Consider the following 18,348-nt stretch of genomic DNA (forward strand, 5'->3'; position numbering starts at 1 on the left):
TGTATGGAGTTTTTAGTATATTTTCTAAAAGGTCAGAATGATTTCGAATATTTTTATTTTCTGTCTATGCAATTTTTTTCTATGTAGTTTCTTTCTTACTTCTCTTGCTTTCTAGGGAATTAACATCTCAGATTTCCTCTTTGTCACTTGCTATTAGGTCTTGGAGAATTTGAGCTTCTGTAATTTTCCTTAGGGTCAACGAATTTGTCGAAAAAATTCGAACTACTAAACTTTTAATTTAAATCATTAGGTTTAAATTAAAGGCAAATATTTTGGACTTGAATTAAATATTCTTCTTCTTTCTAACTTCGTAGGGAGGTGGTTATTTAATACAATGGTTCGATACCTATTCGGCAGGAGTGTCTTTATTGTGTTCAGCATTATTCGAAGCAATTGGAGTAGCTTGGTTTTACGGTAAGTATATTGTTAATACCACTTACTAAGCTAAATTTTTCTATTTCTAAATAAATATATATAATTTCATTTCCCTGGATTAGGATTCACAAATAATTGATCAAATCGACTATAATAAGAGATCTTTAATTCAAAATGTTTTACTTTCATAACAAGAAAAGTATATTATCTGTCGATAGATCCTAACTTGTAATGTTTGTTATATGTAAAATAAATAAATTATGAAATGAAAGGAATCTTAATTCGAAATTATTGAAAAGTTTTACATGAATAAAAATTACGAAATATCAAGTTAAAATACAAGCAATAAATTTAATCAGAATTTAAACTTCATTAGTATTTAATCATCAAATTGAATATGCGATTTTCAGTAGCATAATTAGGTAGGGTCCAAGGAGACTGAATCCCCCTCCTTATCTATGTAAATGAATACATGAAAAACAATCAAATAAGTACAGGAAGAAGATTTGTATGTAATAAACGCACTTATACACAAGCGTATAAGAGTTTACTCTTCATCTACAGCACTACTAGCAGCGCTGCATTTACCCCTGTACCACAAAACAATGGTACAGGAGTAAATGCAGGTTTTCACGTTTTAACTCATCCGCCCAATACAGGTTTTAGTTACAGTACTGAAGAGTTTTGTAAATTTAACCTCTTCCATTTTCTATGTATTTTTTTATATTTAAATTGTTTTATGAATTTTTTCTAGGTTTGGACTCATTTTCAGCCAATATTGAAGAAATGTTAGGTTTTAAACCAGGTTTATTTTGGAGACTTTGTTGGAAATTTATCAGTCCTCTATTTTTAGTGGTAAGTAAAATAATAAAATATATTTCTTAATAATTATTTATTTATTAAATATATTTATATATCATGATATTATTTTTGTACGTAAAAGTAAACATTAGAAAACTAGATGCGTGAATTTGTACTCGTGTAATAAATACTAATTAATTTAATTATCTTATGTTTTAAATAAAATATCATTATCGAATCGAATTTTTAATTTTTAAATAAAACGGAAATGAAAAAGCTTAAGAAAATTTCCTTTTGTGCCTTTGAATAAATTATCGACATTTGAATTCAAAACAAACTCTTTGGAATTTTAATGAACTGATGAATCTGTCAGTCAGAGATTAATAATAGTGGGAAATTAGTCCAGTACTTCATTCTATGGGATTTACTTGAACAATAAGCGAGTAGAATTAAATTTTAAAATATTTAATTCTGTTATATATTATTATATAAGCTATAAAATACGTTATTTATCAATTCTTTTAAAGAAACTTTGTTTAAAATAATAGTAATCTCTTAAATTGAAGTTTCATTCGGATTTCAAATAATAAAAAAATTTTGCTTTAAAAAAATATTAATCATCTGGTAAGAAGAGTTCTTGAGTTTTTATTTGTTGTTATACTTTCAAGTGAGTTTACATATTTATAATTATTTCAAAATACATTAAGGTTATGAAAAAACATTAAATTGCATTTAAAATTAATTAAAAATGCTCCGATGTTTGTGAAAAGTAATGGAAACACATTAAAAATATGATTTTATAATTATGTTCTTCGCTGTAAAATAGTATAAAAACGATATTAGCATATCTAACTATGTAATTACATCTCTTCTGTTGTTCGTAGATTACTTTTGAACATTTGAATCTATTATTATATGAGAAAACTCAAGAATCAGTTGTGTAACTTTCTCGGCTGTTAAAAAATAACTTTCACAGTATAATTTTAATTATAATAAATAAAATTGTGTATGGCGCCATCTGTTATGAGATTTTGTCATATAAAAAAAATTCTTTATATGAGTAATTATTATTAAAGACGTTCACAAAATGCTTTTAGTTTATTAATATAATGATTTTGTAACATCCAAATTATGCTTTAAAATGCTTTTTCCTATCAAGAATAAACAAATATTCTAAATACTTGGAAAATGATACTTTTTTAATCAAACATTAATTGAAAGGAGTAGAATTTGTAGTAATTTTAACTCTTTCGTGGAGGAAAGTATTTTTTAGTCGTGCTGTCTTTTGTTTCATATACTTTTTCGATGACAAATGTCATTGAACAGTAGATTTTTTTCCGATAAGATGGATAATAACTGCAGTATAAACGTCCTGGCTCTACAGCAGTAAGGCCTTTATTTGGAAATTCATGCAACCGCGTTTTTGTAGAAATACCTATGTTCAGCATCATATTTATTTGATTTCCAATCTCTAACCAGTCATAAGTACTACGAATCACAAAAGCTACATATATCAGTGACTCCACTCCGCCTGCTTACAGTTTAATAACGTCGTCAACCAATTATTATTAAATTCCCTTTCTTATCTTGTAAAATGTATAGTATAATTATTAATTTTTTATGATAAATAATTTTTTTCTATTGTTTATTGTAAATGTAAAATAAATTATATTAATTTTTAATACGTAAACGAAGAAAGTAAGACAATTGGCAAACTATGGCATTAAGCAGCACCATATTTGTTTATGGATTTTAGTATAGAAATGTTTTAGAATGCCATTTGATGTAAATATTCCGTTAAATATGATCGCATTTCTTATGAGAAATGTGATTACAATTTCTACTGATAAATTTCTCTTTACTTTTATTTATGATATCGTAATAAATAATAAAAATACCCCAAAAATTCAGTAAAAAACGTCGTCTTAATTTTCCGGAAAAAATATTAGATTTTTACGGAATATTTAACGAATTTAATTGAAAGTTTATAAAGAAAAAAAATTACAAATTTTATAGTTAACAAATTTGGAATACGTATCAATGAAGTTGATTTAAAATATTGAGTAGCGTTAAATTGCTTTAATACTGTTGCATCAGCTAAAAGCACTGCCATTTGCCATCAGTTCAAACGGAAATAGTATTTCTTCACCTTTGATTTCCCCAAGAAAATTTCAACGAGATCGTAATTTCTCGCCAGTCTAATTGATTGTTTAAAGCGATCACTCCCAATGGATGGATCACTTGAAATAAGTTTTTGGCTTTCGTTTATTTAAATCAGAGAACCGAAGAAGGAAATAAATGAATAAGGAATGTTGATTACAATAGCAATAATAAAGAAATTAACTGAAATTATAGTCGAATTATAAATTTAATTTTGAGTGGGCGAAATGCTTAGAATGATAAACAAAACTCTTATACAGAATTTGTCATATTTTATTTGTAAGAAATGCAAATGAAAACATAATAAATAAATTTGATATAATCTAAAATAAAAATATAAATTTGGTAATTATATTTTCGTATCAACTAGCCTAGGTTTTTCTAATTAGAATATAAATAAATGTAAAAGTAATTGTTTATAAATTATTAAAATTAGCATTAAAATTTAGATTTTTATTCCAAGATATTTAAATATTATTATTTGAATTATTTTCTTAATTAATTTCCCTACAAAATTTTAATTTTTAAACATAAAAACGAATTAATATTTCCTTAAATGAGTTTCTCAATTTATCTCGATAATTAAATTTTCTATTTAATATAAAGAGATGATATCGTGAGTTAATTTTCATAAAAATCGATCGAATGACAAGAATTCGGCCACAATTTTAATGCATTGTTCTTATATTTAAGCGATAAGAATCAAATTAGTGTAAAACGTTATTAATGGAAACAGATAGGAACTTGATAAAATAGCGATTATTGTATTGTTTAATTCATTATAACATTCCTTTTTCCAATCGCATCAAGAGGTTCTGTATACTTTTCTTGATCTGTGGTTGGATAGGTTACTGTTAGTGTTAAATTTAGTTGCCCGTCATGGTTTTTAACATCGAGCAGTTTGAAAACTGATTGTAATAAATCTAAAATTCCATTTATTATTTAAGTTTGATTACAAATTGTCTTTTTTATTTGTTAAAATTGAATTCGTCTATTTTTCTTTTCTTTTCGTAACTACGAAAGGAAAACATGTAAATTTGTGTTCAAGAAACTTACATCTATAGTTTGAATGATTGATAATATTTAATTACATTATTTATGTATTAGACTGAATTCATACTGGTTATTTGTAGAATGTCTATTATATCTTTAAAATATCATTAAGCTCAAAGCAGATATAAGTCAAGTTAATAAAATAGGCTAATTCGAGATTTAAAAAGTGTATATTCATCGCAGTACAATTTTATTTATATTCTTAAATTATCCGGAATTCTGATAGGCGATTTGTTGTTATGTTATTCGTTTTTAAATCTTTAGGTTGCGATATTAAAATTGCAGACCTGTATATTCCCACTGTCTTCTCTCCTTCGTTAATCTCGAAAACTGTTATATAGATGAAAATCGAAACCAGATATGGAAAGCTTAGGGCGGAGACCCCAATTATATACGAACTTCCGGTCCGGACTGTAATTCACGTGATTTAAATTCCAGAACGGAGTTAGATAGATGACAGACATGATTCGATTGTTATTAGGAGGAGTATGATGTACAGGGGCAAGACATCACTAAATTCCAGACCAGATGCAGAAAGCTTAGGGGCCGGAGACTCCAATTAACTATATACGAACTCCGGTCTAGACTGAAAGTCGTGCGATTTTTTAAAATTAAAAGACGATTAAAAATTATAGCACGTCATTGTGATGCTGCCATAATAAACAATTTATTAAACATACATTATAACGCTGACACAATGTAAATATGAGTAAAGAGAATTTTCAGTTGAAACGAAGTAATGCTAAACCTTAATGTACTAGACAGAATAACATTACAAGATTCCAATTTCGATAATCTAAAATTGCATAATGTAGAAGATATATAACAAATAGGTATATGACTTTTATGTAAACATGATTATAGAAAATGTATAAAATAAAACAATTAGAAGCTAAAATATTGCTTTTAATGTAATGTTACGGCAGGCCGGATGGCCGAGACGGTTAACGTGTCAGACTATGCTTGAGGGATCCAGAATCGAATTCGGGCAGTCGAAAAATTTCAGAAATCTTTCGGGGTGGTCTGTCCCTCAACAGCCGGCTGAACTCACGACGGACTTGAAAATAGTCCCTCATAGTGCCCACAAGGCAGAAAAGTAAAAAAAACTGTGATATTACGTGTTCATAGTCTCTTTATTTCCAATTCTTTCTGCCTATGAACACTAAGTTTTTTTTCAGGGCCCATTATAAGCTTGGCCGAACCCATAATGGGTTCGGCCAGGCTTATAATGGGAGTGGTGGGGCCAAACATATCCGGAACATAATGACTGGATTCGATGCCCGGTTCCCCAGAGCGATAGGTTGACACCTTAACCGATTCATTCATCTATTCTTGGTCACGTACATCAAGTAATCGCTAATTAGTTAATGAAATAATGGCATAAAGCTTCAAACATTATTACTTCGAAATGAATAGTTTACAATGAAAGAAAAAACTTTTTACAAATCTTTCAACGACTCGTTCCAGAAATAATTTCTTAGAATAATTTTGAAAATCCAAGCCACTCGACTTCTCAATGGATTAAAAAATATAATTATAATTAGCAATCGAACAATAAACTTAAAATAAAATCAAAATTTCATTCAAACTTTTTAGAATTCTGAATTTATAACAATATAAAAAAATTAAAGCACCATTATTTTCGATTTTTAATAAAAAAGAGTGTTTAAGTAAGAAAATTTTACTTAAAATTTTTTTCTAAAGAATAAGAATATATATTAAGAATTTGAAGGACTCAGTTGAATAGATTTAGAAAGTATAATACACTATAGAAATATATAATATAAATGGATAAATTTTCTTGAAGTTTCTCATCTATTCATGCATTCTGATTTTCATAGTGTTTGTCTGAAAAAATCGTTTTATATTTCATTATTAGAGATTTTTCGAAAGAAAAAAATTATAAAACTTTGTATTGAAAGTGGATCTTTGAAAACAAAGCTGGAAAAATACTCCTAATGGTTAATTTAATGGTTTTGAGTACTTTTAAAATAATAGTATTGTTGCCTACGGTATAGAAATAGTAACTGGTTTAGTCAAACTCAGATTTACTAGGATTAATAACAGTATTAAAAAATCGTTTAAGAATTAAACTTTTTAATACGAATGATCTGTCTCACATTGAAGTTGAATGATAAAAGATAACAGAAGAAAAAAAATCATTTTGTAATACACATTACCGTTTTGAACTTTCTTTTATGAATTACAATATAAGAAAAGTAGTATAATCATTTTGCCTCGGTAACGTGGAACCTCGGTTAATAGGGATTCTATTGTATTATTATTTTAAGAATAAAGCAATAATATTTGATAGATGATAACGGTAATAACAAAAAATTGTAAATGCCAACCACCTTAAAAAATGAAATAATATTGGATTCAAATAAATTATTTTTAAAGTCATATGATTTACATAGCAAATAAATAGGCAACATATGCCATGTTGCTTATTTAAATTTACATTCTATCAATATTTTCAGATTTTCTTCTATTAGAAAATCTGTGGTTGTTATTAACTTTTCACCATGACAAGCTATTGCAGTTCCTAACTTTTATATAATTATATCTTCTCAAGCGTACTAATTTTAAATAATTTTTACATACTTCTGGGTAACGTAACACTTTCCAGACAACACAGAATTTTTGTAGCCCACGAACTCTATTATTGTTAACATATTTATATTTCAAGAATATTAACTGCGCTCGGTAACGTTTTCAATAAAATTAAATACATTTATAAAAGCATTTTTAATTTCATCTCCGCGAATTATTATTGCATGTATCTGCATGTAGTTCATTTATTTATTAACAAACGTTTAGCTCTTATTATATAAGAACGCTGTATAATCGAATAACTAAACTTTAAATAATATCCGTTATGCTACTCAGTTACTTATATTTTTATTAAATTATATTATTTTACATTTGTGTTAAATTATTTTATTTTTTTGCGGAATTAAAAATATAAAATTTTTTTGAAATGTTTAAGCTGTTTTGATTCATCATTATTACGCTTCTAGAGTCTGAAATTCAAAGTGTAGTTACGATTACATCACGTGCTAGCCACGTGGTGTCTTCCGGTTTTCATCACCTAAATAGGAGCCAGTTTTCTATAGAAAATCTTCCCGGGAGGTATCCCCTTGGCAGATCGCATTGCTTTATTCTGTCAACATATTCACATTGTCTCTACTAATATTCTAATAATAAAACCTAGTAATGTAAACTTAATAATAATTTTAACTTTAATAATAACATCAAGTACAGTATACACGTGTGTATGTATCTAAAACTTGTTTCAATAAGCTTTCATATAGAAAATATTGATCTATTTATCAGTACTGTTTCTGAATGTAACAATGAAACAGGATCCCTTGTTATATATAAAAAATAAATCAGGTTCAGAAAATATTTACATTTTAATTCATAATTCTATCATTACATCGGAATAGTTGTTTTACTAAGGACGTGTGCATAGTGGTAGCAGCGAGTAAGGAGTGAATTGAAGAGTTTAGAAGAGACATCAAAGACACTTGTGTGCGTGGAAGATGAAGTTAAGTGATGTCGTTGATACATGTTTAGAAAATAGCTTTATATTTTACATAATACTACTATTGATTTGGAAGGTTTGAACAACAACTAAATAATGTTGAAATATTTGATATAGGACATAATTTTATTTCGCTGGAACAAAAAAGAAAAAAAAAAAAAAAAAAAAAGACCAACTGAACGAGCAAAACAATTAGAGAAGCATTTATTTATTTATGTATTTATTTACTTTTGGTAAAAAGCGAATATAAAACTCTAAAACTAGAATTAATATCAAAGTCACTATATACATTACTGCACTTTACTTAAACGTATTATAGTTAAAATTAAAATAAAATATTTCTTATATAATTTGAGATTATCATTTACTTCGCTCCTTCATCTCATAATTTGTCTAGGAAAAAATGGTTGTTGCGGATGCGCATTCTAAATGGGTAAACTCGACTGGCGCTTCTACTCTTGAAAATTTCTCCTCCGAACAAATGGTATTTCCGGATTTCTTTCTGGAATTTCATTCTCACGCCTTACAACTTTTTGCCACTTTTAAAGTATTTTTGCGTTTAACTTTTAAAAAATTTATTTTAAATTAATAACATCGTATTTTTGAAGAATTTTAAGCGAATTTAATAATTTTTATTGCATTTTTATCAAATTATCAAAATTAACAAGTTCGTGACTGGTTATTTCTATTTACATTTAACTTTAACTCTGGTACCCCTAATTTGGGCAAATGCTTATCACTACCTGTGCAATCAGTATCACCATCTGGATAATTGACCAGATAGTTAATACGTTAAGCGAGTAAACAAGGCTCTGTATGGTGTTGTCAATCCCTTTGATACTCCAAAGGATACGAATGGAAACTTCATCAATTCAAGTTTCTGTATTCATCGCGAAGAGCAAAACGTTTTGTGCGACGCTCGAATTGTCGCTATGATGTCATATACTCGAGGATCGAAGCATGCACTATGCATACTTCAACTTATTACAACGTGTTACATATCGGCATCCTACTAGACTCGTGTCTTGACTCTTTATTCGCTGCTCCACTATGCACCTGGCCTAAAACAAAACTTTTTAAAATAAACTTTATAGACTACTTACAGATTACTAATAGCTAAGTAATTATCCACATTACTGATTTTCTTGGAACTTGTATATTATTTCCTTAAAAGTTTTATAAAGTGAAAATATAGAAGTATTTAACTAACAGTTACAAGCAAAATTATTCACGAACAATTTTACTTTGCGTGATGTACCGTACAGTACCTCGTATTAATTTTGAAGAAAGTTTGTTTATTTGGTCTTTACGCATTTAGACTTAATTTAGCAAATGCAATGAAACTTTTCGGGGTTCATTCTCACATCCAAGAGGAGGTAAACTATCGTTTTGTTGAATAAACTTTGTCTCGTTTGCAACAGTCAACCTCGTTTCCGTCTGATCAGTGAGACTGTATTTGAATAGAAGAATTGCTTAATAGCATATTACAAGCAAACACAACGAGAAAATTCTAAAACTAAATATATTATAGATATTTTATTATGTTAAGAATACAATATGAAATTTCCTGAGTACTTCCACTAGTTACACTTGAAAACTAGTTCATTGGGTTGATGCAAAGGAGAATTTTTAAATATTTAAAAAGTCATTTTTATTCATATTTATTTTCAGATATTATTCAATTTAACAGATTGTAAAATAGATCAAGGTAAATTTTTCAATTTAAACTGTAATTCTGATAAGACTAAAAGAAAAATAGGAAAATGCAAAAAAAAAAAAAAATAATAATAAATAAAATTAACACGAAATAACAAATTTGGATATAAAATTCTAAATATTTTCCTTAAATAAACATTTACATATAAAATATAAAAATGATAAGTTAATTTGTTATGATTTATCAATTACCAGTTGCTATATCAATATCAGTATTTAAAAAAATTGTTCCATTAGTCATGATCTATAAGATAAAAATAAATCAATATTGAAATAAATGTCAAAATAACTGGAAAAGGATAATTAATTTTTATCATAAATTGTGATAATTTAATTTTTTTCTTCTTTTCATATTCATACCTCTGATAATCATGAAGTAATTATCAGCAGATATTAAATAGCATGCAAGTTATTTTTGGTTAATGTTACCTTAGGTGCCAAGATGGCGGGTCGTCTCTGATTCCAGCGAGGGAACAGTGGGACGCACGTTTTAACCTAACCTAACCTATTCTAATAAATTACCATATTTATTAGCAACCAAATTATTAGAATAGGTTAGGTTAGGTTGGAACGTTCGTCCCACCGTTTCTTTGCTGGAATCAGAGACGAGCCGCCATTTTGGCACCTAAGGTAACATTAACCTTATTTTTTTCTTAATTTTCGCCTGACACGAAGTAAGTAAAGATTTTCATTGTTAAGTTTACAGATTTAGAATTGCTTTCTTCGTGGATTTTCATTAGTATGCGTATATTAGGATCAATCAATTTCTTTTATAATAATTTAATTAGCTATAAGCTATTGTCAATTCATAACTAACCGTATGCTTACGGATACTTTCAAAAGTCAGCTTGAAACTTCTTTTGTTATATTGATTAAATATTTTAAAAATTTTGTTCTAATTTTCCACAGAAAATTGCTTCTAATTCCGTTAGCATCAGCTATAATTAGATTATTAATATTATTAATTGATAAATATATTTGTCATGTAAAATGTCTGAAATAAGACAAAGTCTTATGAAAAGATTCCGTAATATAATTGCAAATTGTACTATATTTAATTTATAAATAAAATTTTATATTAAGTCAAATCAAACTAATAAAAGATGCAATATTAAATAATAAATAAATAAATAAATAAAATAATTCACAATAAATAAGTGTTATAATGACTGATTTTAATAACTTCAAGAACTTAGCGTCCGAATTGCTCATTTCAACAGCCTTTGAAAATGTCAGATCAATCATAAAGTAATTCAACTTGAACAATAATATATTAGCAATAAGATCAAAATATTCGTACATTACAGAACTTTTTTCGTTTGTGACTCTTTCCGCCCTGTGGGCACCAAAATCATACTTATCGTGATGTATCGTGAATCATACCAGGCCCACAATGCCCCGGTATACGATAAGTATACCGGGCCATTGTGGGCCTGTCCGAACAATAAAACAGATGGCCTGATAGCAAGGGACATATCCGGGTCTGATCAAAGTCCGAAAAATTCCTGGAGTTTTCAACAACTTGGATTTGATCCCGGATCCCCCAGAGAGGTAGGCTGACATCTTTACTGTCTCGTCCGTCACATTATAGGTCTAGCATCCTCTGATGTAGTTAGTGCGTTTTCAATTTATAACTATTTTTAGAAAAAACAAATAGATTTAGGCTTTATTTTTTAATTTTTTAAAATGTCGCTGTAAAGACAAAGAGGAAAAAAAAGCATTGAAATTGCGTTTTATAAATGAATTTGAAATGAAGTTTAAAGAATATCTTTAATAGTATCTTATAATTATTTCGTCATTTATTTAATCCGTTTTCATTGATTATATCGTAAATTAGACGATACATTAAGTGGTGACATTAATCTGTTTATTTTTCATAAGAAATATAGATTATGTTAGTGTCTCGGATGAATTATGAGACCGGTCGATTATTGATGAGATGTCATCACTTAAAATGAAAGTATATACAGTAAAAGAGTGTGCAACGTTTTCAGAACAGATGACGTTGATAATTATGGAGCACGTTGACGGTTAATTTTAAACTGTTTCTTAATATATACGCATTTATGTATCGGATAAAAATTCTAATGAATTAAAATTTATTAATAATTCAATAAAACAACGTAAAAGGTAAGTAAGAAAATAATTTCACTAAATATAAAATTTTTATTATTGTTTTTTTTTTCAATTTTATAATCCAAAACGTATTAATTACTGAATTTATTTTTATTAATAAATCCTCTTGAAAAACCCGATTATAAGAATTATGGGCAAACATCTAAAGGATTTATGCCTTAGGAGTCACAGAATGGAGTCCTATCTTAAGAAATTGTGCAAAAATACAATGGGATTTCATTTATTTATGTTCAGTATGATTAAATCAGTTGATACTAATAATTTTCTTATACTTTACGATGTAATAAAATTTTCAAGGAGTGAAATAACGAAGTTATGTAATAACCTTTTAAAAGTTTCCAGAAATAATTTATCAAATTGCTATTTTTTTCCTATACCTTAACTTATATTTAAAGATAATTTTTTGGGTTGCATATTATTGAATAACTTAATATTAAACTTTATAATCTTAATTAAAGTTTGTCATGATAAATTTTATACTTATTCTCAATTTATATAAATATCAATGGATGTTTTATAGCGTTAAAAATTTGTTTAAATTATAAATTTATAAATAAAATATAGTTTTATAGTTAGCTGATAGGATATACTATTATCCTGCCTAAATTTAAACAGAAGTTCGTTGAGCGTTAATATTTTAGAAACGAATGAAATTACATCATAAAATTTTGTCTGAATACTTACATCATTTTATCATTTAAAATTAACATATTTAAAATAAGAGATTTATTAAAAGCCTTTTTAATTTAAGAGATAACAATTTTATTTCTAAGTATTGTATTTATTGTCGAAGAACCGGAAACGTTTTTTTCATTTCTAAATTTAGGCAGAAAAATAGTAAATTAAACAAAATTTTAAATACATTAATCTTTCTTAAATTGCTAATAAGTAAAATACAGGTTAATAAATTCTTAAGATACTATTATACTAATTATCTTTCATTTGTTAAGCAATTAATTTCCTGAGTAAATTGTTATAGAAATGATGGTTCTGCGCGAACAATCACTGAAGCGCCTATAATACTTCAATTATCTAAACACATCTTCAGTTCCGTCGAAAGATTATATCTCTACTTGATTATTGGAATTAATATTTGCCATTAAGTTAAATATTAACAACGTATTTGACTAGTGTTTAGGAGTTTTTGGAAGAATCAGAATCTTACTTATGAATATGTTTCAGCATTATCATCACTTAATATTTTTTATTTAATTAATTTTAATTATATTTAAAATAAAACATGTCGATTCTGATTTGAAAATAATTTATTTTATAAGTAATAATTCATAACAATAGAAGATGCCGATTTTAAAAAGTTGTTATATTTGCGTTTGAAAGTGAACGTGAAAACACGTAAAAGTGTTTAAATTTACTTTGGGGAATGCTCGTAGAAGCCAGGCAATAACGCTATTTTACATTAGAAATTATATTATAATATAATTAAACATAAATATCATTTAAACATATTAATTAAACGGGTTACAGAACATCATTTTAAATTCTAAAGTTTTATTAGAACTGGTTAAAGATTGAAATTGTAGAAAATGCACTTTTTTACACTTACCTTAACATGTCTGTCATGTAAATTTTATTATTAATATGTAAACTTATATAACTTAACTTAAATAAGAAATATATTTCCTATTCTGTTTCTGTAATTTTTCTCTATTTTAGTTAATGGAATAAATTTAGAATTAGCATTATTTAAAGGGAAAAAATCACTTCATTCCAGTTTGTCTGTTTTCCTCAATATTTCTCTTGAAATAATTTTTTGTTGATGAAAGAAAAGTGTAGAAGAATCGTCCGATCTAATTAAATATCTCGATCAATTAATCGTATAATTAAAAATGAAGATAAAGAATTTAATCAAACCGAATACAAAAAGATAAAAAAAATGAGCTTTTTAACATCCGATTTTACAATAAATCGATTTTGGTTTTAGTAAATTGAAAATGATCAATCTTATAATAATCTTAAAATAGTAAAATATAATTTTAAATTATAGATTTACATATAAACGTTTTTCAGGCAGTCATTATTTCAGCAATAGTAGACGAGACACCTTTAGAATACCATGACTATCGTTTTCCTAAATGGTCAGTGGCATTAGGATGGGGATTTGGATTGTCTTCGGTGGCTGTCATACCTATCATTGCCATCTTCAAGTTACTTTTCACACCTGGATCTTGCGCAAGGGTAAGTAAATAAATAAATTCCAAGCCAAAATATTATCTTTGTCTCTTAAATTTTTTTTTTTTTAAATTTCATTACAGAAAGTTGCCTATAATATTACGCCTGAAGAAGAACATAAATATCTCGAAGAGGACAAAACCGTAAAGAGATTTGAGGTAAAGAAATTTTTAATAATAACTGATTTACCAGATCAGACGTTCTTCACGTTTACTTTTTAACAACAATGTGGAACTTTTTATTACGATTTCAATCATATGATGTCCCGTTTTCCAGTTAATTTATCACAGATTTGTGTAAAAATTGTTTAATTATTCAATTAAATAATGAAACTGAACAATATTTTACAGATAAAATTATTAGAACGATATGAAACTTAACAAATATCTCGAAAACTAACGCATAAATTCAAGACATATTTATATGATAACGAAACAGACGCGAGTTACGTATTTTAAGTCCAAAAAACAAAAAAATGTCCTAAATATAATGGATAAAACTTATTAATAAATCTTCAGAAGGATACAGAATGGGTATTGAGCTTCATCTCATTTCCATAAAGCAGTTTTGACCTATTTGAAAGTTTTCCTTTCGCAATAACTATTTCTATCGTCCTATTTTACGTATAGTCAGGATACGATTTTTAAATTTCAGCCCAACCGTCGTCTGTCTGCCTGTCTGTCTGAAAAAAGACATATATACATAGATAAAAGAGGTTTTTCAAGAGTTTATTGAATCTAAGTTTCGTTCTTATTGTTCTTGCCAGAGTCGATAGCCTAATCAGAGTGTTCTAGGCGTTATCTTATTTGTTGGTGCACTTCAAACAAATATACTTAAAATTTTAAAGTAATGATATATAGGCTTAATTTCTATTCGTTAAGTGGAAGTGAGAATATTCATTCGAATGAATGAAGTAAATCAGATGTTTAAAAATTAATTTTCAAATGACTGTTATAGCCATATGCTACAGTATAAGTATGCATGTCTTAAGTGCAGAAAACTATATAACAATAAAAATAGCTGTAGAAACGAAATTATCATTTATTTTCTCATTTAATTAAATACAAAATTTTTGAAAACATATTGGAATTAAACTAAAACATCGCGCGACTTTGTCGTATCGCGATAAAAAATTGAGGCGGAGCCGAAAAGAAAGAAGCGAGCCTTTCACTTGTTAGACGCAGAAAAGGCGATCCTTGTACCTGATGGTCGCGGACGGGCGAACTTTGCACTCGCCGCCAAGAAAGAGGCACTTTGCACCCATCGATCACGGGAGAGGCGATCCTGGTAGCCTGAAGACAAGGGAGAGGCTATCCTCGGAGCCTGCCGGTCACGGGAGAAGCAGTCCTTGTACTGACTGGCATACAGAGATGATCCTTGCTCTTATTGACACGAAGAGACGATCCAAGAACAGAGCAATCGATGGCAATACCCACCAGTGGCGACGTGGATAAAACCACTGAACAGTGAACATCGTAGTTGGTTGCGATTTCGCGCCTGACCAACGGGTTGGCTAATGGAAGTTTTGTAGGTTTTATTCACGTTAGTAACACCTAAATAGGAGGACCAGTTTTCCATAAAAGATCTCCCGAGAGGTATTCCCCTTCGACAGATTGCAATCGTGTCGCGTTGCCGTATACCAAAACTAATAGCAACCGACGCCAATTGCTTTGTTCTTGGACTCTGTTCGTTTTTTGCGTCTATTTTCTGTTAGGTGTACGCAATGGTGTTTTTTTTATTTGACCCCTAAATTCTATTAAGCGTGCTCAAAGAGCACGGACATTGTCATTTTGACCCCACTTTATATCGATAACGAAATCACGAACCCCTGTTTTCTACATTTGTCGTCGTAATCAATAGAAAATGACAAAATTTTTATCAAAATCGGCCCAACAAATTTTGAGAACGAACTCAATTCTATAAGTTACATAGAAGACGTATTAGCGACTTCGGGAGCGATTTGTGCGATATCCCTTTGTCGCGCACTCTCGTGAAACGACCTTATATCTCGAAGACGAAGTCATGGACCTCCAATTTTTATTACATTTTTAGATTCGTCATCGCAATTAATGGAAAATGGCAAAGTTTAATCAAAATCTATTGAACAGATTTTGAGAACGAACACAATTCTGTAAACCTTATAGAAGAGAGAGGCTTTGCTAACGCTCCGCCTCAATTATTTACGATCAAACTTTGAATTAAGCCAATACTCGTATTTCTTACTAACGGAAAAAATTTCAGCCAGTTAAAATAAGAATATATTTGAGGTATTTATAAAATATTTAAATTATAGAATTAATTTAAATATAATTAATAATAAAATTCATTTGAAATAAATACAAATAATTAACTTATTTATTAACGAATCTGAAAACACGTTTATCAATGAGTGTTTAACATGTTTATAATAATTAATTACTTGTATAATTAACAAAAACATGCTTAATGATTTCTATTTTTAATGTATACAGTTTCATAATTCATAAGCTAAAAAATAAATTAGAAAGTTTTACATAAATTATTAAAGATACCATTACTATTTATTTCGTATTAGTCAAAATAACGTTAAGAGTACAATATTCGTTAAATTTTCAATGTATCGGTGTCGTATCAGATTGGTTCTTTACTATTATTACAGCTTTTATCGCTTAGATGAATCTTGATAACGATGCAAGATTTCTCAGAGACTCGGGTTACTTACTTTTTTAAGATTGTCGGTATATTAAAACAAAACACGTTAAAAAATTGGCTAAGGACTAATGACTTTTCCTTAATTCTCAAAGGCTCACTAGTGACCGAATGGATACCACTGAACACTTTAATTGCTTATTGGGGTTATGGGTTCGCGCCAGACGAATGGGCTGGCCGCGTGAAGTTAACAAGGTTTTCTTTACGTGTCTACCACCTAAATAAGAGTAATTTTCCTATAGAAAGTCCTCACGAGTTGTTCCCTCCTTGGCAGATTACCCATCTGTTGCGTTATTTCAGCAATTCGACTCAATCTTTAATACATAAAAATACAATGGAAGGAATAATTTGCAAAGCCATGTTTTAGAAGACTCCATAAATATAAGGCTCGGATCAAATGGTTTCTCTGTGATTTAGAGCCTGACAATGTATTCAATTTAGAGAGAGATGGATCCATAGAACGATATGCAAAATTTTATAAGAATCAAATATATTCTTAAGTGTGAACGACTGATCTGAAAATACATAATAGTATATATAATATATATATATATAATTTTTAAAATTTTTATTCTAATTATTCTAAATTATAATCCTAGTGTAAGCATTGGATCCACATATAAAATGAAAGATCTAGAAAATCCTAATCTATAAAACTACAAATAGAATCAAAATGATGAAATATATAATTTTATTGTTGTATTATCGTGCCATTAAGTGTACAGATGAAGATACTTATATTAACGAAACTGGTCAAGAAAGAATGCAAAGAGAATTATATGTTGTTGAAAATGCAAATAGTTTTCGAAGGCCATCTTATAATAAATAATTGATTTCTATGTTAGAATTAATTAGAAGACAAGCAGAAAGTCTTGTACGCCTAATGTATCCAATCATCTATTGCCAAATGTATGTGAAATTGAACTGAAAATTAAAAAAAAAAAAAAATAAAAAATTATTAATGTAAAAACTCAGAGAACTTGAAAAAAGAAAACATACCACGGCTGATAATGTGTGATATATTTATTCTATTTTATTTTTGTCAAAATAAAAATGAATATTTAATATTTCGTTTACTTGTAAGTCTAAAAATATATTTACAACAATTGTTGAAAGTCATATAAATCGTTTATGTACAACAATTTTATGAATTAGATGTGCATCGGAGTGTTTCTATGATCGTTCAATACATAAAGTAAAATGTTTTTTGTATATGTAATAAAATGTTAATGCAATTTTTGTGTTTATATTTCTTTGTGCTTTTATGTATTAAAAAGAAAACGAGATTTATTTTCGTTTGATTTATTTTGCGTTCAAAAATAATAGTAATAAATGTATAAAATTGCTTGTTATAGATGAAAAACAGTGAAATAAATAAAATATTGTGATAAAACCTATAGATTTTTTAATGTATTTTAAAACTAAGCTTCTATGTTAAAATAATTTACAAAACTTTTTAAATTTTTATAAAAATATTTCACGTTCTTTTTACTTTTACATAGTCTATATTTTCCTTCATTAATGTTTTTTAACGCTCAACAGTAGCCGAGTTTATAAAACCACAGAACACTAAAAGAGTTATGGGTCTTTGCCTGACTAATGAGCTGACCGAGTAGAATTTTTCGTGTTTTCTTCTCTTGTGTAAACCTCTAAAGGGGCTAATTTTCCATAGAAAGATCTCC

General features: G+C 28.0%; 1 protein-coding gene across 3 annotated transcripts in view; it reads left to right on the top strand.

Annotated features, from left to right (window-relative positions):
- Positions 1 to 18,052, top strand: part of LOC136970469 (sodium-dependent dopamine transporter-like) — a 65,194-nt gene extending 47,142 nt beyond the window's left edge. For all 3 annotated transcript variants that reach the window (XM_067264912.1, XM_067264913.1, XM_067264911.1), the window contains exons 12-16: positions 315 to 414; positions 1,130 to 1,230; positions 13,817 to 13,984; positions 14,062 to 14,136; positions 17,266 to 18,052. In XM_067264912.1, the coding sequence (XP_067121013.1) occupies positions 315 to 414; positions 1,130 to 1,230; positions 13,817 to 13,984; positions 14,062 to 14,136; positions 17,266 to 17,289 (468 nt within the window). In that variant the 3' untranslated portion in view covers positions 17,290 to 18,052. The remainder of the gene's footprint in view (positions 1 to 314; positions 415 to 1,129; positions 1,231 to 13,816; positions 13,985 to 14,061; positions 14,137 to 17,265) is intronic.
- Positions 18,053 to 18,348: the final 296 nt, after the last annotated feature.

Source organism: Centruroides vittatus, unplaced genomic scaffold (genome assembly GCF_030686945.1).
Source record: "Centruroides vittatus isolate TY-2023 unplaced genomic scaffold, ASM3068694v2 contig_199, whole genome shotgun sequence".
NCBI classification, from domain to species: Eukaryota; Metazoa; Arthropoda; class Arachnida; order Scorpiones; family Buthidae; genus Centruroides; species Centruroides vittatus.